The sequence below is a fragment of the Rhipicephalus microplus genome, unplaced genomic scaffold (genome assembly GCF_043290135.1).
Source record: "Rhipicephalus microplus isolate Deutch F79 unplaced genomic scaffold, USDA_Rmic scaffold_21, whole genome shotgun sequence".
Classification (NCBI taxonomy): Eukaryota; Metazoa; Arthropoda; class Arachnida; order Ixodida; family Ixodidae; genus Rhipicephalus; species Rhipicephalus microplus.
Window position 1 is genome coordinate 6589830 of NW_027464594.1, and position 22708 is coordinate 6612537.

The 22708-nt window shown below is 50.1% G+C and overlaps 1 protein-coding gene and 35 non-coding genes across 36 annotated transcripts; all 36 read right to left on the reverse strand.

The window, feature by feature from the left end:
* Positions 1 to 48: 48 nt before the first annotated feature.
* On the reverse strand, positions 49 to 120 carry TRNAE-CUC (transfer RNA glutamic acid (anticodon CUC)). Its single transcript has one exon. It is a non-coding gene; the product is annotated as a tRNA-Glu (tRNA).
* Positions 121 to 3517: 3397 nt separating this feature from the next.
* LOC142785369 (uncharacterized) lies at positions 3518 to 5164 on the reverse strand. Its single transcript, XM_075883844.1, has one exon. It carries the CDS (start codon positions 5145 to 5147, stop codon positions 3882 to 3884), a length of 1266 nt encoding a protein of 421 aa, XP_075739959.1. The 5' UTR covers positions 5148 to 5164; the 3' UTR covers positions 3518 to 3881.
* Positions 5165 to 5471: 307 nt separating this feature from the next.
* TRNAE-CUC (transfer RNA glutamic acid (anticodon CUC)) lies at positions 5472 to 5543 on the reverse strand. The gene has a single exon. It is a non-coding gene; the product is annotated as a tRNA-Glu (tRNA).
* Positions 5544 to 6393: 850 nt separating this feature from the next.
* TRNAE-CUC (transfer RNA glutamic acid (anticodon CUC)) lies at positions 6394 to 6465 on the reverse strand. The gene has a single exon. It is a non-coding gene; the product is annotated as a tRNA-Glu (tRNA).
* Positions 6466 to 6578: 113 nt separating this feature from the next.
* TRNAE-CUC (transfer RNA glutamic acid (anticodon CUC)) lies at positions 6579 to 6650 on the reverse strand. Its single transcript has one exon. It is a non-coding gene; the product is annotated as a tRNA-Glu (tRNA).
* A 113-nt stretch (positions 6651 to 6763) lies between these two features.
* TRNAG-CCC (transfer RNA glycine (anticodon CCC)) lies at positions 6764 to 6835 on the reverse strand. The gene has a single exon. It is a non-coding gene; the product is annotated as a tRNA-Gly (tRNA).
* Positions 6836 to 6948: 113 nt separating this feature from the next.
* Positions 6949 to 7020, reverse strand: TRNAE-CUC (transfer RNA glutamic acid (anticodon CUC)). Its single transcript has one exon. It is a non-coding gene; the product is annotated as a tRNA-Glu (tRNA).
* Positions 7021 to 7503: 483 nt separating this feature from the next.
* TRNAE-CUC (transfer RNA glutamic acid (anticodon CUC)) lies at positions 7504 to 7575 on the reverse strand. Its single transcript has one exon. It is a non-coding gene; the product is annotated as a tRNA-Glu (tRNA).
* A 113-nt stretch (positions 7576 to 7688) lies between these two features.
* TRNAE-CUC (transfer RNA glutamic acid (anticodon CUC)) lies at positions 7689 to 7760 on the reverse strand. Its single transcript has one exon. It is a non-coding gene; the product is annotated as a tRNA-Glu (tRNA).
* A 5749-nt stretch (positions 7761 to 13509) lies between these two features.
* TRNAE-CUC (transfer RNA glutamic acid (anticodon CUC)) lies at positions 13510 to 13581 on the reverse strand. Its single transcript has one exon. It is a non-coding gene; the product is annotated as a tRNA-Glu (tRNA).
* A 298-nt stretch (positions 13582 to 13879) lies between these two features.
* Positions 13880 to 13951, reverse strand: TRNAE-CUC (transfer RNA glutamic acid (anticodon CUC)). Its single transcript has one exon. It is a non-coding gene; the product is annotated as a tRNA-Glu (tRNA).
* A 113-nt stretch (positions 13952 to 14064) lies between these two features.
* Positions 14065 to 14136, reverse strand: TRNAE-CUC (transfer RNA glutamic acid (anticodon CUC)). The gene has a single exon. It is a non-coding gene; the product is annotated as a tRNA-Glu (tRNA).
* A 482-nt stretch (positions 14137 to 14618) lies between these two features.
* On the reverse strand, positions 14619 to 14690 carry TRNAE-CUC (transfer RNA glutamic acid (anticodon CUC)). Its single transcript has one exon. It is a non-coding gene; the product is annotated as a tRNA-Glu (tRNA).
* Positions 14691 to 14803: 113 nt separating this feature from the next.
* TRNAE-CUC (transfer RNA glutamic acid (anticodon CUC)) lies at positions 14804 to 14875 on the reverse strand. Its single transcript has one exon. It is a non-coding gene; the product is annotated as a tRNA-Glu (tRNA).
* A 113-nt stretch (positions 14876 to 14988) lies between these two features.
* TRNAE-CUC (transfer RNA glutamic acid (anticodon CUC)) lies at positions 14989 to 15060 on the reverse strand. The gene has a single exon. It is a non-coding gene; the product is annotated as a tRNA-Glu (tRNA).
* A 480-nt stretch (positions 15061 to 15540) lies between these two features.
* On the reverse strand, positions 15541 to 15613 carry TRNAE-CUC (transfer RNA glutamic acid (anticodon CUC)). The gene has a single exon. It is a non-coding gene; the product is annotated as a tRNA-Glu (tRNA).
* Positions 15614 to 15725: 112 nt separating this feature from the next.
* Positions 15726 to 15797, reverse strand: TRNAE-CUC (transfer RNA glutamic acid (anticodon CUC)). The gene has a single exon. It is a non-coding gene; the product is annotated as a tRNA-Glu (tRNA).
* A 113-nt stretch (positions 15798 to 15910) lies between these two features.
* TRNAG-CCC (transfer RNA glycine (anticodon CCC)) lies at positions 15911 to 15982 on the reverse strand. Its single transcript has one exon. It is a non-coding gene; the product is annotated as a tRNA-Gly (tRNA).
* A 113-nt stretch (positions 15983 to 16095) lies between these two features.
* On the reverse strand, positions 16096 to 16167 carry TRNAE-CUC (transfer RNA glutamic acid (anticodon CUC)). The gene has a single exon. It is a non-coding gene; the product is annotated as a tRNA-Glu (tRNA).
* Positions 16168 to 16280: 113 nt separating this feature from the next.
* On the reverse strand, positions 16281 to 16352 carry TRNAE-CUC (transfer RNA glutamic acid (anticodon CUC)). Its single transcript has one exon. It is a non-coding gene; the product is annotated as a tRNA-Glu (tRNA).
* A 298-nt stretch (positions 16353 to 16650) lies between these two features.
* TRNAE-CUC (transfer RNA glutamic acid (anticodon CUC)) lies at positions 16651 to 16722 on the reverse strand. Its single transcript has one exon. It is a non-coding gene; the product is annotated as a tRNA-Glu (tRNA).
* A 113-nt stretch (positions 16723 to 16835) lies between these two features.
* On the reverse strand, positions 16836 to 16907 carry TRNAE-CUC (transfer RNA glutamic acid (anticodon CUC)). Its single transcript has one exon. It is a non-coding gene; the product is annotated as a tRNA-Glu (tRNA).
* Positions 16908 to 17391: 484 nt separating this feature from the next.
* Positions 17392 to 17463, reverse strand: TRNAE-CUC (transfer RNA glutamic acid (anticodon CUC)). The gene has a single exon. It is a non-coding gene; the product is annotated as a tRNA-Glu (tRNA).
* Positions 17464 to 17761: 298 nt separating this feature from the next.
* Positions 17762 to 17833, reverse strand: TRNAE-CUC (transfer RNA glutamic acid (anticodon CUC)). Its single transcript has one exon. It is a non-coding gene; the product is annotated as a tRNA-Glu (tRNA).
* A 665-nt stretch (positions 17834 to 18498) lies between these two features.
* Positions 18499 to 18570, reverse strand: TRNAE-CUC (transfer RNA glutamic acid (anticodon CUC)). Its single transcript has one exon. It is a non-coding gene; the product is annotated as a tRNA-Glu (tRNA).
* A 113-nt stretch (positions 18571 to 18683) lies between these two features.
* Positions 18684 to 18755, reverse strand: TRNAE-CUC (transfer RNA glutamic acid (anticodon CUC)). The gene has a single exon. It is a non-coding gene; the product is annotated as a tRNA-Glu (tRNA).
* An 853-nt stretch (positions 18756 to 19608) lies between these two features.
* On the reverse strand, positions 19609 to 19680 carry TRNAE-CUC (transfer RNA glutamic acid (anticodon CUC)). Its single transcript has one exon. It is a non-coding gene; the product is annotated as a tRNA-Glu (tRNA).
* Positions 19681 to 19793: 113 nt separating this feature from the next.
* On the reverse strand, positions 19794 to 19865 carry TRNAE-CUC (transfer RNA glutamic acid (anticodon CUC)). Its single transcript has one exon. It is a non-coding gene; the product is annotated as a tRNA-Glu (tRNA).
* A 113-nt stretch (positions 19866 to 19978) lies between these two features.
* Positions 19979 to 20050, reverse strand: TRNAE-CUC (transfer RNA glutamic acid (anticodon CUC)). Its single transcript has one exon. It is a non-coding gene; the product is annotated as a tRNA-Glu (tRNA).
* A 113-nt stretch (positions 20051 to 20163) lies between these two features.
* Positions 20164 to 20235, reverse strand: TRNAE-CUC (transfer RNA glutamic acid (anticodon CUC)). The gene has a single exon. It is a non-coding gene; the product is annotated as a tRNA-Glu (tRNA).
* Positions 20236 to 20717: 482 nt separating this feature from the next.
* Positions 20718 to 20789, reverse strand: TRNAE-CUC (transfer RNA glutamic acid (anticodon CUC)). The gene has a single exon. It is a non-coding gene; the product is annotated as a tRNA-Glu (tRNA).
* A 113-nt stretch (positions 20790 to 20902) lies between these two features.
* On the reverse strand, positions 20903 to 20974 carry TRNAE-CUC (transfer RNA glutamic acid (anticodon CUC)). Its single transcript has one exon. It is a non-coding gene; the product is annotated as a tRNA-Glu (tRNA).
* A 113-nt stretch (positions 20975 to 21087) lies between these two features.
* TRNAE-CUC (transfer RNA glutamic acid (anticodon CUC)) lies at positions 21088 to 21159 on the reverse strand. The gene has a single exon. It is a non-coding gene; the product is annotated as a tRNA-Glu (tRNA).
* A 665-nt stretch (positions 21160 to 21824) lies between these two features.
* Positions 21825 to 21896, reverse strand: TRNAE-CUC (transfer RNA glutamic acid (anticodon CUC)). The gene has a single exon. It is a non-coding gene; the product is annotated as a tRNA-Glu (tRNA).
* A 481-nt stretch (positions 21897 to 22377) lies between these two features.
* On the reverse strand, positions 22378 to 22449 carry TRNAE-CUC (transfer RNA glutamic acid (anticodon CUC)). Its single transcript has one exon. It is a non-coding gene; the product is annotated as a tRNA-Glu (tRNA).
* Positions 22450 to 22562: 113 nt separating this feature from the next.
* On the reverse strand, positions 22563 to 22634 carry TRNAE-CUC (transfer RNA glutamic acid (anticodon CUC)). The gene has a single exon. It is a non-coding gene; the product is annotated as a tRNA-Glu (tRNA).
* Positions 22635 to 22708: the final 74 nt, after the last annotated feature.

The window sequence follows — 22708 nt, forward strand, 5'->3', positions numbered from 1 at the left end:
TAGTGTGCACAAATTGGAGACTTGATGACAGCGGGTAAAAGAAAATACTTCCGAAACCGGGAATCGAACCCGGGCCTCCTGGGTGAGAGCCAGGTATCCTAGCCACTAGTCCATGCCGGAGAACAGAGAGGGACGGAGCGATCGCTTAGCTTTTTTTTTTTTTTTCTTTATTGCCGGCTTCGCACAAAAGAAATACAATTTACGATCACTTTTAAACAAGTTTAAAAAAAACACCAGCCTGGCTTTGACTGGTTTCATTTAAAACTGCTTCATTGTAGCCAACACATTCAACAACGACACCCATTCAGGTCTTTCTTCTCTGGAAGATAACACGTCTCTTATGTATACAATACTTTCCGTGAAGTATTCATGCGCACATCGGGCATCTTTATCTACGTGTCTTACTGCCATTCTAGTTCGCCACACGCTGTGAAGCACAAGCAACATAAACATATCATAAGGCACACCATCCTCATTTTCTACAGCCAAGAATCTAATACCGTGTGGTGTGATAGGCAAGTCCTTTTTCAAAGTACGCTGCAGAATGTCCCACAGAAAAACAGCATCCCAGCAATCAAGAAAAATGTGGTTGACAGTCTCGGGTTTCTTACAGATAAGGCAGTCCATCGACCACGGAACAAAGAAGCCCTTTTCTTGCAACCATGGTTTTACGGGCAATGTTCCGCTGTGCAGCTGAAAAAAAAATGTCTTTGCACTTGCGCGTACGGTCATCATTTTCACTCTCTTCAATACGTCACGTTCAGCACCAACCTGGTATACTGATCTGTAGATAGGCTGAGGCAGCATTACGTCACGTAGATCTCTGTAAAGACGTTTTCTCTTTACAACAGATAAATATTCCATTGAAAATCTCACTTTCAGTATTTCATATGCCATTATAACTTCTCTTAAATATCCACGTAGGTTACATTTCACAGACATACTTGATACCACATAATCAGGAATCTTATTAGAAAGTACAATTTGTAGAAATGTTCTCACAAACGGGTTACATTGGTCGCGTAAAAAAATATATCTAGACACAATTTGCTTGAGGAAGAGGTGAGCCAATCCTAAACCACCATTTCTTAGTGAATGAAATAAGTTTGTTCGACTCGTACGCTCCCAAACCGACCCCCAAACAAACACAGCTAAGACTCGATGCAATTTCTGCACATTTGCTCTTGACATAAATAGGAACTGCAGAACATACCATACTTTGCAAACAATGAACCAATTGCATGCAGTCGCTCTAGAAAACATAGAAAGTTCCCTACCACCCCAGTTTCTTGTCTTCTCACGAGTGCTCTCACATATCTCTTTCCAGTAATCATCCGTGTTTTTGTAATGCTGGAGGGGTACTCCGAGATACTTCGTCGGTACAAGTGACCAGTTCATATTTGCAAAGTTTTGTGGGGTGGTCTCCCAAGAACCATGCCACAAGCCTAGGCATTTGTCCCAGTTTACTGCACTGCCTGTCATCTTGCAAAAATAGGCCACATGACGTATCACTTCACTGACACTTTCCTTATCGCTACAAAACACGGCAATATCGTCGGCATATGTTAGCATTTTAACTTCACTGTTCATTAGCTGATACCCTTTTATTGTTTCATTGCTAATAATCTTCATGCAGAAAGGTTCCATATATATTGCAAATAATAAAGCCGAAATGGGATCACCTTGCCGCACACCGTTTGTCACTTGAAAGCTTTCAGTAAGTCGCCCATTAATTACAAGACTCGTAAAGCACTCTCTATAGGCCATTTTTACCCCTTCCAAAATGACAGACCCTACATTAACATATTCTAGTATCAAAAAAAGGATATCATGATTTACACGGTCAAAGGCTTTTTCCAGATCTAATTGCAACATTGCAACCTTGCTACCAAACACATCGCAACTCTCCAGCACGCTTCTCGCTACATGAACATTTGTATTTATTGTGCGTCCTTTTATACCACAAGTCTGGTGTGGTCCAACTAGTATTTTCATCATCCTTTGCAACCTGCCTGCAAGAACCTTCATAAACACTTTATAGTCTGTGTTGGCTAAACTGATTGGTCGGTACGACTTGACGGACAATAATTTTTTGGGGTCGTCAGTTTTCGGTATGAGTATTACGTGCGTCTTTTTAAATGAGCCGGGCAGAACCTTTAATCTTATAGCCTCCGTGAAGACACGATGTAAGGCAACAGAAATAACACCTTTAAAAGTCTTGTACAATGCGGCACCAAATCCATCAGGTCCCGGTGCTTTGCCAGCCGCTAGGTCGTCAATAGCTTTTTCTATTTCGGACACTTCAATCGCTATCTCCAGCTGCTCTCTCTCGTTATCAGAGAGCTTTGGTATCAAATGCAGAAACTGATCCTCAAACCCTTCCTCTGCCTTCACTTTTCGGCCAAGTAAGCCTCGGAAATATTCAACAAATACTTGCTCAATTGCTGTCGCTTCACGTACAATACCGCTATCAGTTGCAATCGCTTTGATTTCATTTCGCTTGGCGTATCTTTTTTCATCCCCAAGTGCACGCTTTGTTGGTGTTTCGCCGAGAGATAATTTTTCCGCACGTGCCCTTATCACCGCACCTCTATATTTTTCAATGTCAATTGCCTCCAATTGGTTTTTTAACTGCCTTATTTCTTTTGTGTACTTTCCTGGCATTTTACTTTCTAGACTCAACGCAAAGTCTAACTGACATTGCAAATCTTTTTCTTTTTCCTTTTTGGCTCTATGTAACACACCGGATCTTTCTATGGCTTTCATCTTTGTTACCTCCTTAAAACGCTCCCAGGCTTCAATCACGTTCGCTTGAGGCTCAGCTAACATTTTGTTAATGGAATCCTGCACAGCTTCAACGAACAATTCATCTTTTAATAATAAGTCGTTTAATTTCCACACGTCCCAGTTAAAGCGTGTCTTCTTCTTTTTATACCCTATAGTGAACATTACTAAACTGTGGTCACTGAAAGACACACTTTTTACTTCATAATTCGAACATACTCGCATTAACTCTACTGACACATAGGCTCTGTCTAGCCTCGCATGGCTTTCGTTCTGAAAGTGTGTGAAGTGCTCTTCTGCAGAGAGCACATCACCAACATCTTCGAGATGACAATCTTGTACAATAGTGCAGAGTAGCGCTGCACTTTGGTCTTTTATGGCTGCTTTTTTTGCTCTGTCCTGAGGGTTGCAAACACAATTAAAGTCGCCGAGCATAATGACAATCCTGCCACAGCTAAGAAAAGTCTGTAAATTCTCAAACAATAATTTACGTTCAACTTCTTTGTTCGGTGCGTAAACACAGACAACTCGCCATTTTTTATTATTATATGTAAAATCGCAAACTATGAATCTCCCAGTACTAGACACAGTTACATTCTCCTCAACTATACCAATAGAATTTTTAAGGAACAGTGCACAACCCGCCGACATTCCAACGGCATGAGACACACACACATCATACCGGGCTCTAAAAGGGGACCCCATTCGGTCAGTCTGATCTTGCCCTTCAACTTTTGTTTCCTGAATGGCAATAACATCGAGATCACGTTCAAGCATCAAACGACTTAATTGATACTGCCTTCGTCGAGCGGCAAGTCCCCTGACATTGAGTGTCGCAACTCTCAATTCTGCTTCGACGCTCATAGCCATTAGGACGTGAATGGCCGTCCCGGCCACATGGTTCTCACCTCTGATGCTCCTTTATCACCATCAGGTCCAAGGTTCGATATGGTCTGATAGGTCCCCTTTCTTTTGATCACAAAAGTAGAGCGCCGCGCACGTTTCACGCAGCACATTATGCACACTTCACCACTGCGCTCCATTTGTTGGTGCTTCCGCCGGGTCAATACTTGTGTCACTTAATCCAGACCCCCACCTTACGGGGGCTTTTGATCTGAAGGGGGCCCCGCTGAAGGCCCCTTCTGTTGATGATCTGTCAGTCGCTGATGCAATGTCTGCTGATTCGGCACTGGTTGCTGCTGCGGGGGTTGTGTCTGTTGCACCTGGGTTGGTGGGAGGTTCTCGGCTATTCGACGTTCGCTGAGGATGTTAGGTGCCGGTCTACGGCGCACGTTCATCGCCTTGGCCGGTGGTTGTTCCACTTCTTTCATTGTAGTAGCCTTCTCGCCTTCCGCGTCTTCCCTGGGCCTTTTACATGTATTTGACGTGTCCATGTTTTCCGACATTTCTTCCTGTGCTGCAAGCGCCGTTATATCTTGTGTGTTCCTCGTGGATTGCACGTCTTTTGTAGAACCCTTGTCTTTGTTAAGCGTCGTCTCAGCACCTGTGGGGCGTGGCGTAAGGGGCGTCAACTTGGGTTTCGGTTCCTCCCGACGCGCCCCTATCAGCTCTTCTGCTTCAGCCTCGTCCATGTGATGCTCGGAAAGTTCTTCGCCCCCCGCGGGCCCTGCTACACTTGCATATGTTCTCATACAGCCGCTCTCATTATGCCCAAAACGCCGACACACTGTACAACGTGGGGCTCGGCAATCCCTCCTAATATGACCTGTTCCGCGGCAACGCAGGCATAGCGGTGCTCTTCCCGCGACGACAACTAGCGTGAGGTCTCCGGCAATCCGCAACTGATGTGGGAGGTCATCCACCGTGAGGCCAGCTTTAAGCCTGATGCTCACCACTCGCGTCGAAGAGCCTTTGTCCGTGCATCCATACACGCGCCAGCGCTCTCGCACTATTTCGTTCACCTTGCCATAAGGAGCCAACGCTGCCCTCACCTCGTCGTCAGGAACGTTAAACAATAGCCAGTGTATCTTCAGCTTCGTATCCTGGTGGTTAGGGTCGATAGTGATACAGCGCTGGTTCTTCACCACAATGTCCCCAGCAGCGAGTATTCTCTTCTTGCCCTCCTCGTCCTTGAAAGTGATGGCCCAAACATGATTCATTTGGTACGCCCCCAAGGCAGCAACCTCGGGAAGCAAAGCCAAACGAATAAGAGCGTCCCTGAAATCCTCAACGCGATACGGCCGCGCCTTGATATCGGCGTGCAAAAAGACAGTATGCAGCGTTGAATCGTTTGATGGCAGTCGGGGCAAAATAATCTGATAATCCTGTGACGATTCGTCCATGTTCCTGGTACCACGACCGAGCTGGGCCGTTGATGCCGCTCCGATATCGCCGGAGCTCATGCCGCCACGTCCGTACACTACGGTGACCGGAAGTGGAATCGGAGCGATCGCTTAGCCATTCGGCCAACAGTGTAAAAGTATTGAAGTTACGTAGCGTGCGGAAATTGGAGACTTGATGATAGCAGATAAAAGAAAATACTTACGACACCGGGAATGGAACCCGGCTCTCCTGGGTGAAAGCTAGGTATCCTAGCCACTAAACCATGCTGGAGAACGGAGAGGGACGGAGCGATCACTTAGCCATTCGGCCAAGACGGTAAAAGTATTGGAGGTATATAGCGTGCGCGAATTGGATACTTGATGACAGCAGATAAAAGAAAATACTTCCGACACCGGGAATCGAACCCGGGCCTCCTGGGTGAGAGCCAGGTATCCTAGCCACTAAACCATGCCGGAGAGCAGAGAGGGAAGGAGCGATCGCTTAGCGGTTCGGCCAACAGGGTAAAAGTATTGAAGTTACGTAGCGTGCGCAAATTGTAGACTTGATGATAGCAGATAAAAGAAAATACTTACGACACCGGGAATCGAACCCGGCTCTCCTGGGTGAAAGCTAGGTATCCTAGCCACTAAACCATGCTGGAGAACGAAGAGGGACAAGAGCGATCCCTTAGCCAGTCGGCCAACAGGGTAAAACTATTAAAGTTACATAGCGTGCGCGAATAGGAGACTTGATGACAGCAGATAAAAAATACTTCCGACGCCGGGAATAGCACCCGGGCCTCCTGGGTGAGAGCCAGGTATCCTAGCCACTAGACGATGCCGGAGAACAGAGAGGGAAGGAGCGATCGCTTAGCGATTCGGCCAACAGGGTAAAAGTATTGAAGTTACGTAGCGTGCGAAAATTGGAGACTTGATGATAGCAGATAATAGAAAATACTTCCGACACCGGGATCGAACTCGGGTCTCCTGGGTGACAGCTAGGTATCCTAGCCACTAGACCATGCTGGAGAACGGAGAGGGACAGGGCGATCCCTTAGCCATTCGGCCAACAGTGTAAATGTATTGAAGTTACATAGCGTGCGCAAATTGGGGACTTGATGATAGCAGATAAAAGAAAATACTTCCGATAACGGGAATCGCACCCGGGCACCCTGTGTGAGAGCCAGGTATCTTAGCCACTAGACCATGCAGGAGAACAGAGAGGAAAATTGCGATCGCGTAGCCATTTGGCGGACAGGGTAAAACTATTGAAGTTACATAGCGTGCGCAAATTGGAGACTTGTTGACAGCAGATGAAAGAAAATATTTCCGACACCGGGAATCGAACCCGGGCCTCCTGGGTGAGAGCCAGGTATCCTAGCCAGTAGACCATGCCGGAGAACGGAGAGGGGCAGAGCAATCGCTTAGCCATTCGGCCAACACGGTAAAAGTATTGAAGGTATAGAGCGTGCGCAAATTGGAGACTTGATGACAGCAGATAAAAGAAAATACTTTCGACACCGGGTATCGAACCCGGGCCTCCTGGGTGAGAGCCAGGTATCCTAGCCACTAGACCATGCCAGAGAACAGAGAGGGACGGAGCGATCGCTTAGCCATTCGGCCAACAGGGTAAAAGTATTGAAGTTATATAGCGTGCGCAAATTGGAGACTTGATGACAGCAGATAAAAGAAATTACTTCCGACACCGGGAATCGAATCTGGGCCTCCTGGGTGGGAGCCAGGTATCCTAGCCACTAGACCATGCTGGAGAATGGAGAGGGACGGAGGGATCGCTTAGTCATTCAGCCAACACGGTAAAAGTATTGAAGGTATATAGCGTGCGCAATATGGAGACTTGATGACAGCAGATAGAAGAAAATATTTTCGACACCGGGAATCGAACCCGGGCCTCCAGGGTGAGAGCCAGGTATCCTAGCCACTAGACCATGCCGGAAAACAGAGAGGGACGGAGCGATCGCTTAGCCATTATGCCAACAGGGTAAAAGTATGGAAGTTATATAGCGTGCGCAAATTGGAGACTTGATGACAGCAGATAAAAGAAAATACTTTTGACACCGGGAATCGAACTTGGGTCTCCTGGGTGAGAGCCAGGTATCCTAGCCACTAGACCATGCCGGAGAGCAGAGAGGGAAGGAGCGATCGCTTAGTGATTCGGCCAACAGGGTAAATCTATTGAAGTTACATATCGTGCGCAAATTGGAGACTTAATGACAGCGGGTAAAAGAAAATACTTCCGACACAGGGAATCGAACCCGGGCCTCCTGGGTGAGAGCCAGGTATCCTAGCCACTAGACCATGAGAGAGAACAGAGATGGAAGGAGCAATCGCTTAGCCATGCGGCCAACACGGTAAAAGTATTGAAGGTATATAGGGTGCGCAAATTGGAGACTTGATGACAACGGGTAAAAGAAAATACTTCCGAAACCGGGAATCGAACCCGGGCCTCCTGGGTGAGAGCCAGGTATCCTAGCCACTAGTCCATGCCGGAGAACAGAGAGGGACGGAGCGATCGCTTAGCCATTCGGCCAACAGTGTAAAAGTATTGAAGTTATATAGCGCGCGCAAATTGGAGACTTGATGACAGCGGATAAAAGAAAATACTTCCGACACCGAGAATCGAACCCGGGCCTCCTGGGTGAGAGCCAGGTATCCTAGCCACAAGACCATGCCGGAGAACAGAGAGGGAAGGAGCGATCGCACAGCGATTCGGCCAACAGGGTAAAAGTATTGAAGTTACGTAGCGTGCGAAAATTGGAGACTTGATGATAGCAGATAATAGAAAATACTTCCGACACCGGGATCGAACTCGGGTCTCCTGGGTGACTGCTAGGTATCCTAGCCTCTAGACCATGCTGGAGAACGGAGAGGGACAGAGCAATTGCTTAGCCATTCGGCCAACACGGTAAAAGTATTGAAGGTGTGAGGAGGTTTATTAGCCGTGAAAGACAGCGACGAGACAGCGTCAAGAACCGTCCAGCGATCGGCACTGCAACGAACCGAAGCACGAGCCGAGAGAGCCAGGTGTTGGCGATGCTGCTCGCTGCAGGCACATCTTCTTCTTCACAATCGCCCCCGCTGAAAAAGGAGCCATCCTGGCGACTTAAGAAGTTTCAGGCAAAAGCTCATGGTTCGGTTTCAGTCGGGAAACATGGACGATGTCACGTGCACGCCAGCGCATGTCGTCCTATCGGGAAACTGGTTCAATTAGGAAATTAACCGGAGAGGTTTTCTCCAAAACGGTGTAAGGCCCCTCGTACCGCGGGACAAGTTTCGAGGAGAGTCCCGGTGTTTGGTATGGGATGGCAAGCCACACAAGAGACCCTGGGGCATAGTTGGGATCCGGAAGAGAGGTGCTACAAGTTTCTTTCTGGCGTTGTTGTTCTTCCGAGGTGAACACACGGGCGAGCTGGCGGCACTCTTCGGCTTGTCTAGCAGCATCGGAGATAGGTGGACACTCGGAAGCATCAGGACGGTAAGGAAGTAGGGTATCAATTGTGTGGGAAGGCTCACGTCCGTAAAGAAGAAAGAAAGGTGAGAATCCCGTGGTGGATTGTATTGCGGTGTTATATGCGAACGTGACGTATGGGAGAACACGGTCCCAGTTGCTGTGATCAGATGCCACGTACATTGAGAGCATATCACCTAGCGTGCGGTTGAACCGTTCCGTTAGTCCGTTAGTCTGCGGGTGGTATGCTGTCGCTTTCCGATGAATGACGTGGCATTCCGAAAGCAGAGTTTTGACGACCTCGGAAAGAAAAGCGCGGCCTCTGTCACTAAGGAGCTCTCGAGGTGCACCATGTCGAAGGATAAAGCGTTGCAAAATGAAAGAGGCGACATCCTGAGCTGTAGCGCTCGGCGAAGCGGCTGTTTCGGCGTAGCGTGTCAGGTGGTCGACCGCCACTATAATCCACCGATTACCATCTGGTGTCAATGGAAGGGGACCGTAGAGGTCAACGCCGACGCGATCAAATGGCTTGGCAGGGCATGGAAGTGGCTGCAATGCGCCAGTCGCACGTGGCAGTGTTGATTTACGTCGCTGGCAGTCAGGACAGCACTGCACGAATTTACGTACAAAATTGTACATGCCGCGCCAGTAATAGCGATGGCGAAGGCGTTCATATGTTTTGAACACTCCGGCGTGGCCACATTGCGGATCGTCGTGAAGGGAGGCGCATACTTGCGATCGTAAAGTGCGTGGAATGACCAGCAACCACCGGCGGCCATCGGGAGCGTAGTTGCGTCGATGAAGAAGTTGATCGCGGATGGCGAAATGGAGAGCTTGACGTCGAAGGGATCGAGATACTGGAAGGTTGGGCGTGCCAGATAAATATTCGATAAGAGAGGCGATCCACGGGTCACGACGTTGTTCGGTGGCAATTGATTCAAGATTTAACGATGACAAGTACTGGAGGCACGTGTTTCCGCACGTCGGATCTGGTGGCAAAGGTGAGCGGGACAGGGCGTCAGCGTCAGAGTGTTTGCGTCCGCAGCGGTATACGACGCGAATGTCGTACTCCTGGATGCGGAGTGCCCATCGCGCTAGGCGGCCAGAAGGGTCTTTCAATGTGGAGAGCCAGCAAAGCGCGTGGTGATCAGTTACTAGATCGAACGGGCGGTCGTATAAGTACGGCCGGAACTTTCCAAGCGCCCACACCAGAGCCAAACACTCTTTTTCTGTCACGCTGTAATTAGTTTCAGCTTTCGTCAGAGTGCGGCTAGCGTAGGCTACAACGTATTCTGAATAGCCGGGCTTTCGTTGAGCGAGGACCGCGCCTAGCCCGACGCCGCTGGCGTCGGTGTGCACTTCGGTAGGAGCCGTCGGGTCGAAGTGGCGAAGAATAGGTGGGGAAGTAAGCAGACGGCGCAGAGTAGCGAAGGCAACGTCACATGCAGGGGACCAGGAGGTTAGGTTCACGTCACCGCGAAGAAGCTGCATTAACGGTGACATGATAGATGCAAAATTGCGAACAAAGCGCCGGAAATAGGAGCATAGGTCTACAAAACTGCGAAGTTCTTTCATGGTCGTCGGCTTGGGAAATTCTGCGACTGCTCGAAGTTTTGCTGGGTCTGGTAATACGCCGTGCTTGGACACGATGTGGCCTAGGATGACAAGCTCGCGTGCAGTGAAGCGGCATTTTTTTAGGTTAAGCTGCAGACCAGCGTTGGTCAGACAACTCAAAACGTGCCTGAGGCGAAGGAGGTGCGTAGGAAAGTCATGGGAGAAAACCACGACATCGTCGAGGTAACACAGGCACATATTCCATTTGAGGCCACGTAGCGTATTATCCATAAGACGTTCAAACGTGGCAGGCGCGTTACAATGCCCAATGGGCATGACGTTAAATTCATATAGTCCGTCTGGTGTAATAAGTGCCGTTTTTTGGCGATCGGCTTCTGCCGTTGGGACCTGCCAGTAGCCAGACCGCAAATCTAGCGACGAGAAAAATTCCGCTCCGTGAAGGGTGTCAATGGCGTCATCAATGCGCGGCAAAGGATAGACGTCCTTGCGGGTTATCTTATTCAAACGACGATAGTCCACGCAAAATCGGATAGATCCGTCTTTCTTACGCACCAGGACGACGGGAGACGCCCAGGGACTGTGAGATGGTCGAATGACGTCCCTACGAAGCACATCTTCGACTTGATCGTTGATGACGCGGCGCTCTTCAGCGGAGACACGGTATGGTCTTTGACGCAGTGGCTGGTGTAGGCCGGTGTCAACATGATGTTTGACTTGTGATGTGCGGCCCAGTTGAGGTTGCGACACATCGAACGAACTCCTGAACTCATGGAGAAGATCCAGCAGGTCGGCATGTTCGGTGGGAGTGAGAGTGTCGGCGATGGCGCTGGAAAACGTATCATTGGACGACTCCCCAAGTGCTGACAGTGCTTTTCGGTGGTCGCAGTAGTCGTCCGGGACATCAAACAAAAACGAAGGGTCGAGATCCTGCACGCGGCCGAGACATTCCCCCGCAAGCAATGTGACAAGTGTGGAAAGCGGATTGCTTACGAACATGTTGCTTCTTCCGGCGGCAAGGTCAATTGTTGCGAAAGGCAGCGGCAAAGGTCGAAGACATTTGAAGATATCGGAAGGCATAAAAAGAACTGTAGCGTCAGTGTAGGCGTTGCATGAAACGGGAACAAGGGCGAAATTTCCAGGTGGAATATCGGTATCTTCAAGAACGAGCAACTTCGGCGGCTGATGAGGAGCGTCCAGTAATGGGACATCACACAAGGGCGAAAACTCAACTTCGGCGCGTGCGCAGTCAATGACGGCATTATGGCGGGATAGGAAGTCCCACCCGAGGATGACGTCATGCGAACAGACAGGAAGAACAATAAACTCCACGATGTAAAGAATGCCTTCGATGGAGACTCTTGCAGTGCAGGCTGCGAGAGGCGTTACTTGCTGTGCGCTTGCGGTGTGAAGCGACAGTCCCGAAAGCGGCGTCGTTACTTTGCGTAATAAACGGCAGAGATTAGCGGCAATAACAGAAACAGCGGCGCCAGTGTCCACAAGGGCGAAAGTACAATAACCTTCAACAGTTACTGCGACCACGTTAGCAGGAGAGGAGCGAGGGCTTAGACAGTTCGAAAACGGCGCAGTTCTTGCCTGTTGAACTGCGTTGCTTAGTTTTCCTGGTCGGAGGGTCCGGGTCGGCGACGCATGGGGGAGGGCGATCGCCGACGAGGAGAGGGTGCGCGTTGCGGCTGAAAGTCTAGGTGGTCAGTAGGCGCATAGCGAGGTGGCGAGACCGGCCCGTATTGGACGAAGGGTTGGCTGCCGGGATGCGACGACCGGGCATAGTTGCCGAACGTCTGAGGTCGACGGCGGCAGTAGCGAGCAACGTGTCCGGGAGTGAAGCAAGCGTAGCAAATCGGTCGGTTATCGGGCGTTCTCCAGGAATTGGCGAATGGTGCTGCCGCCCAAGGTGCAGTATAAGCAGCCGGGTGTGCGGGCTGTGATCGCGTGGTGTAGTGTGGTTGCGGGAGCCTACGTACAGCGTCTGCATATGTGAGCGGCGCGGCTACGGGCTGCATCTCTTGCGAAAAGGCGACAGGCGGAGCCACAGGCTGCGTTGCATAGGTTAGGGGCACGGCCACAGGCTGAACGGCTGGCGGACAGGCGACAGGAGCGCCTACCGGCTGTGCGACACCCGGGCAGTGACCACGGCTTGATAGAGGTGGCTCGTAGTGTGCACGAGGAACAGCTTGTGCAACCTCTTCCGATATAGCCGTGCGAAGCGGGGCAGGTAGACGGGTGGTGGTCTCGTGAGTAAAGGGCACTAGGGAAAGTTGGCGGGCGACTTCCTCACGGACGAAGACTCGGACTTGCTGAAGCAATGGTGAATTGTTGGGCATGGAGTCGAAGCTGGACAGCGACTCACCACCAGGCTGAGACTGCCTAGTCAGAGTGCGTTGCTTTTTCAACTCGTCGTAGCTCTGACACAAGCTGACGACTTCAGAAACCGTGCTTGGATTCCTTGCCAAAAGCATTTGAAATGCGCCGTCGTCGATGCCCTTCAGTATGTTTTTGACCTTGACAGATTCGGGCATGGTGTCATTCACACGTCGACAAAGGTCGACGACGCCCTCAATATAACTGGTAAAGGTCTCGCCAGTCTGCTGAGAGCGGACGCGCAAGCGCTGCTCTGCCCTCCGCTTGCGGACAGCCGGCCGACCGAACACTTCAGCACATGACGTCTTGAAGACTCTCCATGTGGGGATGTTGTGTTTGTGGTTATTAAACCACAATTCGGCGACGCCAGTGAGATAAAATATCACGTGGCCCAGCTTGTCGGCTTCATCCCACTTATTGTTGGCGCTCACCAGTTCATAGTGCTCGAGCCAGTCTTCGACGTCGGTCCCATCCGCACCGCTGAAGACCTTCGGCTCCCGTAGTTTAGGATGGCCAGGGCAGTTGAACTGGAGCGAAGGCGTCGATGTAGTGGCGTTGGCAGTCATGACAGGTGGTAGCGTGCGGCTTCGCAGCTCCAGGGTGTAGCAACGGGGATTAACAGCACCTTCCACCAAATGTGAGGAGGTTTATTAGCCGTGAAAGACAGCGACGAGACAGTGTCAAGAACCGTCCAGCGATCGGCACAGCAACGAACCGAAGCACGAGCCGAGAGAGCCAGGCCTTGGCGATGCTGCTCGCTGCAGGCACATCTTCTTCTTCACAAAGTATATAGCGTGCGCAAATTGGAGACTTGATGACAGCAGATAAAAGAAAATACTTTGGACACCGGGTATCGAAACCGGGCCTCCTGGGTGAGAGCCAGGTATCCTAGCCACTAGACCATACCAGAGAACAGAGAGGGACGGAGCGATCGCTTAGCCATTTGGCCAACAGGGTAAAATTATTGAAGTTATATAGCGTGCGCAAATTGGAGACTTGATGACAGCAGATAAAATAAATTACTTCCGACACCGGGAATCGAACCCGGGCCTCCTGGGTGAGAGCCAGGTATCCTAGCCACTAGTCCATGCCGGAGAACAGAGAGGGACGGAGCGATCGCTTAGCCATTCGGCCAACAGTGTAAAAGCATTGAAGTTATATAGCGTGCGCAAATTGGAGACTTGATGACAGCGGATAAAAGAAAATACTTCCGACACCGGGAATCGAACCCGGGACTCCTGGGAGAGAGCCAGGTATCCTAGTCACAACACCATGCCGGAGAACAGAGAGGGAAGGAGCGATCACTTAGCCATTTGGCCAACAGGGTAAAAGTATTGAAGTTATATAGCGTGCGCAAATTGGAGACTTGATGACAGCAGATAAAATAAATTACTTCCGACACCGGGAATCGAACCTGGGCCGCCTGGGTGAGAGCCAGGTATCCTAGCCACTAGACCATGCAGGAGAATGGAGAGGGACGGAGGGATCGCTTAGCCATTCGGCCAACACGGTAAAATTATTGAAGGTATATAGTGTGCGCAAATTGGAGACTTGATGACAGCGGGTAAAAGAAAATACTTCCGACACCGGGAATCGAACCCGGGCCTCCTGGATGAGAGCCAGGTATCCTAGCCACTAGTCCATGCTGGAGAACAGAGAGGGACGGAGCGATCGCTTAGCCATTCGGCCAACAGTGTAAAAGTATTGAAGTTACATAGCGTGCGCAAATTGGAGACTTGATGATAGCGGATAAAAGAAAATACTTCAGACACCGGGATTCGCACCCGGGCATCCTGTGTGAGAGCCAGGTATCTTAGCCACTAGACCATGCAGGAGAACAGAGAGGGAAATAGCGATCGCTTAGCCATTTGGCCGACAGGGTAAAACTATTGAAGTCACATAGCGTGCGCAAATTGGATACTTGTTGACAACAGATGAAAGAAAATACTTCCGACACAGGGAATCGAACCTGGGCCTCCTGGGTGAGAGCCAGGTTTCCTAGCCACTAGACCATGCCGGAGAACGGAGAGGGACGGAGCAATTGCTTAGGCATTGGCCAACACGGTAAAAGTATTGAAGGTATATAGCGTGCGCAATATGGAGACTTGATGGCAGCAGATAAAAGAAAATATTTTCGACACCGGGAATTGAACCCGGGCCTCCTGAGTGAGAGCCAGGTATCCTAGCCACTAGACCATGCCGGAAAACAGAGAGGGATGGAGCGATCGCTTAGCCATTCGGCCAACACGGTAAAAGTATTGAAGGTATATAGCGTGCGCGAATTGGAGACTTGATGACAGCAGATAAAAGAAAATACTTCCGACACCGGGAATCGAACCCGGGCCTCCTGGGTGAGAGCCAGGTATTCTAGCCACTAGACCATGCCGGAGAGCAGAGAGGGAAGGAGCGATCGCTTAGCGATTCGGCCAACAGGGTAAAAGTATTGAAGTTACGTCGCGTGCGCAAACTGGAGACTTGATGATAGCAGATAAAATAAAATACTTACGACACCGGGAATCGAACCCGGGCCTCCTGGGTGAGAACCAGGTATCCTAGCCACTAGACCAAGCCGGAGAGCAGAGAGGGAAGAAGCGATCGCTTAGCGATTCGGCCAACAGGGTAAAACTATTGAAGTTACATAGCGTGCGCGAATAGGAGACTTGATGACAGCAGATAAAAAATACTTCCGACGCCGGGAATAGCACCCGGGCCTTCTGGGTGAGAGCCAGGTATCCTAGCCACTAGACCATGCAGGAGAACAGAGAGGAAAATTGCGATCGCGTAGCCATTTGGCGGACAGGGTAAAACTACTGAAGTTACATAGCGTGCGCAAATTGGAGACTTGTTGACAGCAGATGAAAGAAAATATTTCCGACACCGGGAATCGCACCCGGGCCTCCTGTGTGAGAGCCAGGTATCTTAGCCACTAGACCATGCAGGAGAACAGAGAGGGAAATAGCGATCGCTTAGCCATTTGGCCGACAGGGTAAAACTATTGAAGTTACATAGCGTGCGCAAATTGGATACTTGTTGACAGCAGATGAAAGAAAATATTTTCGACACCGGGAATCAAACCCGGGCCTCCTGGGTGAGAGCCAGGTATCCTAGCCACTAGACCATGCCCGAAAACAGAGAGGGACGGAGCGATCGCTTAGCCATTCGGCCAACACGGTAAAATTATTGAAGGTATATAGCGTGCGCGAATAGGAGACTTGATGACAGCAGATAAAAGAAAATACTTTCGACACCGGGTATCGAACCCGGGCCTCCTGGGTGAGAGCCAGGTATCCTAGCCTTTAGACCATGCCAGAGAACAGAGAGGGACGGAGCGATCGCTTAGCCATTCGGCCAACAGCGTAAAAGTATTGAAGTTATATAGCGTGCGCAAATTGGAGACTTGATGACAGCAGATAAAAGAAATTACTTCCGACACCGGGAATCGAACCTGGGCCTCCTGGGTGGGAGCCAGGTATCCTAGCCACTAGACCATGCCGGAGAATGGAAAGGGACGGAGGGATCGCTTAGTCATTCAGCCAACACGGTAAAAGTATTGAAGGTATATAGAGTGCGCAATATGGAGACTTGATGACAGCAGACAGAAGAAAATATTTTCGACACCGGGAATCGAACCCGGGCCTCCTGGGTGAGAGCCAGGTATCCTAGCCACTAGACGATGCCGGAGATAAGAGAGGGACGGAGCGATCGCTTAGTGATTCGGCCAACAGGGTAAAAGCATTGAAGTTACATAGCGTGCACAAATTGCAGACTTGATTATAGCAGATAAAAGAAAATACTTCCGACACCGGGAATCGAACCCGGGACTCCTGGGTGAGAGCCAGGTATCCTAGCCACTAGACCATGCCAGAGAACAGAGAGGGACGGAGCGATTGCTTAGCCATTCGGCCAACAGGGTAAAAGTATATAAGTTATATAGCGCGCACAAATTGGAGACTTGATGACAGGAGATAAAAGAAATTACTTTCGACACCGGGAACTGAACCTGGGCCTCCTGGGTGAGAGCCAGGTATCCTAGATACTAGACCATGCCGGAGAATGGACAGGGACGGAGGGATCGCTTAGCCATTCGGCCAACACGGTAAAAGTATTGAAGGTATATAGTGTGCGCAAATTGGAGATTTGATGAGAGCGGGTAAAAAAAAATACTTCCGACACCGGGAATCGAACCCGGGCCTCCTGGGTGAGAGCCAGGTTTTCTAGCCACTAGACCATGCCGGAGAACGGAGAGGGACGGAGCAATCGCTTAGCCATTCGGCCAACACGGTAAAAGTATTGAAGGTATATAGCGTGCGCGAATTGGAGAATTGATGACAGCAGATAAAAGAAAATACTTCCGACACCGGGAATCGAACCCGGGTCTCCTGGGTGAGAGCCAGGTATCCTAGAGACTAGACCATGCCGGAGAGCAGAGAGGGATGGAGCGATCGCTTAGCGATTATGCCAACATGGTAAAAGTATTGAAGTTACGTAGCGTGCGCAATTTGGAGACTTGATGATAGCAGATAAAAGAAAATACTTACGACACCGGGAATCGAACCCGGGTTTCCTAGGTGAGAGCTAGGAATCCTTGCCACTAGACCACGCTGGAGAACGGAGAGGGACAAGAGCGATCCCTTAGCCATTCGGCCAACAGTGTAAATGTATTGAAGTTACATAGCGTGCGAGAATTGGAGACTTCATGATAGCAGATAAAAGAAAATACTTCCGACACCGGGAATCGCCCCCGGGCCTCCTGGGTGAGAGCCAGGTATCCTAGCCACAAGACCATGCCGGAGAACGGAGAGAGGTGGAGCAATCGCTTAGCCATTCGGCCAACACGGTAAAAGTATTGAAGGTATATTACGTGCGCAAATTGGAGACTTGATGACAGCAGATAAAAGAAAATACTTTCGACACCGGGAATCGAACCCGGGCCTCCAGGGTGAGAGCCAGGTATCCTAGCCACTAGACCATGCCGGAGAACAGAGAGGGACGGAGCGATCGCTTAGCCATTATGCCAATAGGGTAAAAGTATTGAAGTTATATAGCGTGCACAAATTGGAGACTTGATGACAGCAGATAAAAGAAAATACTTTTGACACCGGGAATAGAACCTGGGTCTCCTGGGTGAGAGCCAGGTATCCTAGCCACTACTCCATGTCGGAGAACGGAGAGGGACGGAGTGGTCGCTTAGCCATTCGGCCAACACGGTAAAAGTATTGAAAGTATATAGCGTGCGCGAATTTGAGACATGATGACAGCAGATAAAAGAAAATACTTCCGACACCGGGAATGGAACCCGGGCCTCCTCGGTGAGAGCCAGGTATCCTAGCCACTAGACCATGCCGGAGAGCAGAGAGGGAAGGAGCGATCGCTTAGAGATTCGGCCAACAGGGTAAAACTATTGAAGTTACATTGCGTGCGCAAATAGGAGACCTAATGACAGCGGGTAAGAGCAAATACTTCCGACACAGGGAATCGAACCCGGGCCTTCTGGGTGAGAGCCAGGTATCCTAGCCACTAGACCATGAGGGAGAACAGAGATGGAAGGAGCAATCGCTTTGCCATTCGGCCAACACGGTAAAAGTATTGAAGGTATATAGTGTGCGCAAATTGGAGACTTGATGACGGCGGGTAAAAGAAAATACTTCCGAAACCGGGAATCGAACCCGGGCCTCCTGGTCGAGAGCCAGGTATCTTAGCTACTAGACCATGCAGGAGAACAGAGAGGAAAATTGTGGTCGCGTAGCCATTTGGCGGACAGGGTAAAACTATTGAAGTTACATAGCGTGTGCAAATTGGATACTTGTTGACAGCAGATGAAAGAAAATACTTCTGACACCGGGAATCGAACCCGGGCCTCCTGGGTGAGAGCCAGATTTCCTAGCCACTAGACCCTGCCGGAGAACGGAGAAGGACGGAGCAATCGCTTAGGCATTCGGCCAACACGGTAAAAGTATTGAAGGTATATAGCGTGCGCAATATGGAGACTTGACAGCAGATAAAAGAAAATATTTTCGACACCGGGAATCGAACCCGGGCCTCCTGGGTGAGCGCCAGGTATCCTAGCCACTAGACCATGCCGGAAAACAGAGAGGGACGGAGCGATCGCTTAGCCATTCGGCCAACACGGTAAAAGTATTGAAGGTATATAGCGTGCGCGAATTGGAGACTTGATGACAGCAGATAAAAGAATATACTTCCGACACCGGGAATCGAACCCGGGCCTCCTGGGTGAGAGCCAGGTATCCTAGCCACTAGACCATGCCGGAGAGCAGAGAGGAAAGGAGGGATCGCTTAGCGATTCGGCCAAACGGGTAAAAGTATTGAAGTTACGTAGCGTGCGCGAATTGGAGACTTGATGATAGCAGATAAAAGAAAATACTTACGACAACGGGAATCGAACCTGGCTCTCCTGGGTGAAAGCTAGGTATCCTAGCCACTAAACCATGCTGGAGAACGGAGAGGGACAAGAGCGATCCCTTAGCCATTCGGCCAACAGGGTAAAACTATTGAAGTTACATAGCGTGCGCGAATAGGAGACTTGATGATAGCAGATAAAAGAAAATACTTCCGATACCGGGAATCGCACCCGGGCCTCCAGGGTGAGAGCCAGGTATCCTAGCCACTAGACCATGCCGGAAAACAGAGAGGGACGGAGCGATCGCTTAGCCATTATGCCAACAGGGTAAAAGTATTGAAGTTATATAGCGTGCGCAAATTGGAGACTTGATGACAGCAGATAATAGAAAATACTTCCGACACCGGGATCGAACTCGGGTCTCCTGGGTGACAGCTAGGTATCCTAGCCACTAGACCATGCTGGAGAACGGAGAGGGACAGGGCGATCCCTTAGCCATTCGGCCAACAGTGTAAATGTGTTGAAGTTACATAGCGTGCGCAAACTGGAGACTTGATGATAGCAGATAAAAGAAAATACTTCCGATAACGGGAATCGCACCCGGGCCCCCTGTGTGAGAGCCAGGTATCTTAGCCACTAGACCATGCAGGAGAACAGAGAGGAAAATTGCGATCGCGTAGCCATTTGGCGGACAGGGTAAAACTATTGAAGTTACATAGCGTGCGCAAATTGGAGACTTGTTGACAGCAGATGAAAGAAAATATTTCCGACACCGGGAATCGAACCCGGGCTTCCTGGGTGAGAGCCAGGTATCCTAGCCAGTAGACCATGCCGGAGAACGGAGAGGGGCAGAGCAATCGCTTAGCCATTCGGCCAACACGGTAAAAGTATTGAAGGTATATAGCGTGCGCAAATTGGAGACTTGATGACACCAGATAAAAGAAAATACTTTCGACACCGGGTATCGAACCCGGGCCTCCTGGGTGAGAGCCAGGTATCCTAGCCTTTAGACCATGCCAGAGAACAGAGAGGGACGGAGCGATCGCTTAGCCATTCGGCCAACAGCGTAAAAGTATTGAAGTTATATAGCGTGCGCAAATTGGAGACTTGATGACAGCAGATAAAATAAATTACTTCCGACACCGGGAATCGAACCTGGGCCTCCTGGGTGAGAGCCAGGTATCCTAGCCACTAGACCATGCCGGAGAATGGAGAGGGACGGAGGGATCGCTTAGCCATTCGGCCAACACGGTAAAATTATTGAAGGTATATAGTGTGCGCAAATTGGAGACTTGATGACAGCGGGTAAAAGAAAATACTTCCGACACCGGGAATCGAACCCGGGCCTCCTGGATGAGAGCCAGGTATCCTAGCCACTAGTCCATGCTGGAGAACAGAGAGGGACGGAGCGATCGCTTAGCCATTCGGCCAACAGTGTAAAAGTATTGAAGTTACATAGCGTGCGCAAATTGGAGACTTGATGATAGCGGATAAAAGAAAATACTTCAGACACCGGGATTCGCACCCGGGCCTCCTGTGTGAGAGCCAGGTATCTTAGCCACCAGACCATGCAGGAGAACAGAGAGGGAAATAGCGATCGCTTAGCCATTTGGCCGACAGGGTAAAACTATTGAAGTTACATAGCGTGCGCAAATTGGATACTTGTTGACAACAGATGAAAGAAAATACTTCCGACACAGGGAATCGAACCTGGGCCTCCTGGGTGAGAGCCAGGTCTCCTAGCCACTAGACCATGCCGGAGAACGGAGAGGGACGGAGCAATTGCTTAGGCATTGGCCAACACGGTAAAAGTATTGAAGGTATATAGCGTGCGCAATATGGAGACTTGATGGCAGCAGATAAAAGAAAATATTTTCGACACCGGGAATTGAACCCGGGCCTCCTGAGTGAGAGCCAGGTATCCTAGCCACTAGACCATGCCGGAAAACAGAGAGGGATGGAGCGATCGCTTAGCCATTCGGCCAACACGGTAAAAGTATTGAAGGTATATAGCGTGCGCGAATTGGAGACTTGATGACAGCAGATAAAAGAAAATACTTCCGACACCGGGAATTGAACCCGGGCCTCCTGGGTGAGAGCCAGGTATTCTAGCCACTAGACCATGCCGGAGAGCAGAGAGGGAAGGAGCGATCGCTTAGCGATTCGGCCAACAGGGTAAAAGTATTGAAGTTACGTAGCGTGCGCAAACTGGAGACTTGATGATAGCAGATAAAATAAAATACTTACGACACCGGGAATCGAACCCGGGCCTCCTGGGTGAGAGCCAAGTATCCTAGCCACTAGACCATGCCGGAGAGCAGAGAGGGAAGAAGCGATCGCTTAGCGATTCGGCCAACAGGGTAAAACTATTGAAGTTACATAGCGTGCGCGAATAGGAGACTTGATGACAGCAGATAAAAAATACTTCCGACGCCGGGAATAGCACCCGGGCCTTCTGGGTGAAAGCCAGGTATCCTAGCCACTAGACCATGCAGGAGAACCGAGAGGAAAATTGCGATCGCGTAGCCATTTGGCGGACAGGGTAAAACTACTGAAGTTACATAGCGTGCGCAAATTGGAGACTTGTTGACAGCAGATGAAAGAAAATATTTCCGACACCGGGAATCGCACCCGGGCCTCCTGTGTGAGAGCCAGGTATCTTAGCCACTAGACCATGCAGGAGAACAAAGAGGGAAATAGCGATCGCTTAGCCATTTGGCCGACAGGGTAAAACTATTGAAGTTACATAGCGTGCGCAAATTGGATACTTGTTGACAGCAGATGAAAGAAAATATTTTCGACACCGGGAATCAAACCCGGGCCTCCTGGGTGAGAGCCAGGTATCCTAGCCATTAGAACATGCCCGAAAACAGAGAGGGACGGAGCGATCGCTTAGCCATTCGGCCAACACGGTAAAATTATTGAAGGTATATAGCGTGCGCGAATAGGAGACTTGATGACAGCAGATAAAAGAAAATACTTCCGACACTGGGAATCGAACCCGGGCCTCCTGGGTGAGAGCCAGGTATCCTAGCCACTAGACCATGCCGGAGAGCAGAGAGGGAAGAAGCGATCGCTTAGCGATTTGGCCAACAGGGTAAAAGTATTGAAGTTACGTAGCGTGCGCAAATTGGAGACTTGATGATAGCAGATAAAAGTAAATACTTACGACACCGGGAATCGAACCCGGCTCTCCTGGGTAAAAGCTAGGTATCCTAGCCACTAAACCATGCTGGAGAACGGAGAGGGACAAGAGCGATCCCTTAGCCATTTGGCCAACAGGGTAAAACTATTGAAGTTACATAGCGTGCGCAAATAGGAGACTTGATGACAGCAGATAAAAAATTCTTCCGACGCCGGGAATAGCACCCGGGCCTCGTGGGTGAGAGCCAGGTATCCTAGCCACTAGACGATGCCGGAGATAAGAGAGGGACGGAGCGATCGCTTAGTGATTCGGCCAACAGGGTAAAAGTATTGAAGTTACATAGCGTGCACAAATTGCAGACTTGATTATAGCAGATAAAAGAAAATACTTCCGACACCGGGAATCGAACCCGGGACTCCTGGGTGAGAGCCAGGTATCCTGGCCATTAGAACATGCCCGAAAACAGAGAGGGACGGAGCGATCGCTTAGCCATTCGGCCAACACGGTAAAATTATTGAAGGTATATAGCGTGCGCGAATAGGAGACTTGATGACAGCAGATAAAAGAAAATACTTCCGACACTGGGAATCGAACCCGGGCCTCCTGGGTGAGAGCCAGGTATCCTAGCCACTAGACCATGCCGGAGAGCAGAGAGGGAAGAAGCGATCGCTTAGCGATTCGGCCAACAGGGTAAAAGTATTGAAGTTACGTAGCGTGCG

Coding starts and splice junctions, on each gene's coding strand:
- LOC142785369 (XM_075883844.1), bottom strand. CDS start 5,147: ATGAGCTCCGGCGATATCGGAGCGGCATCAACGGCCCAGCTCGGTCGT.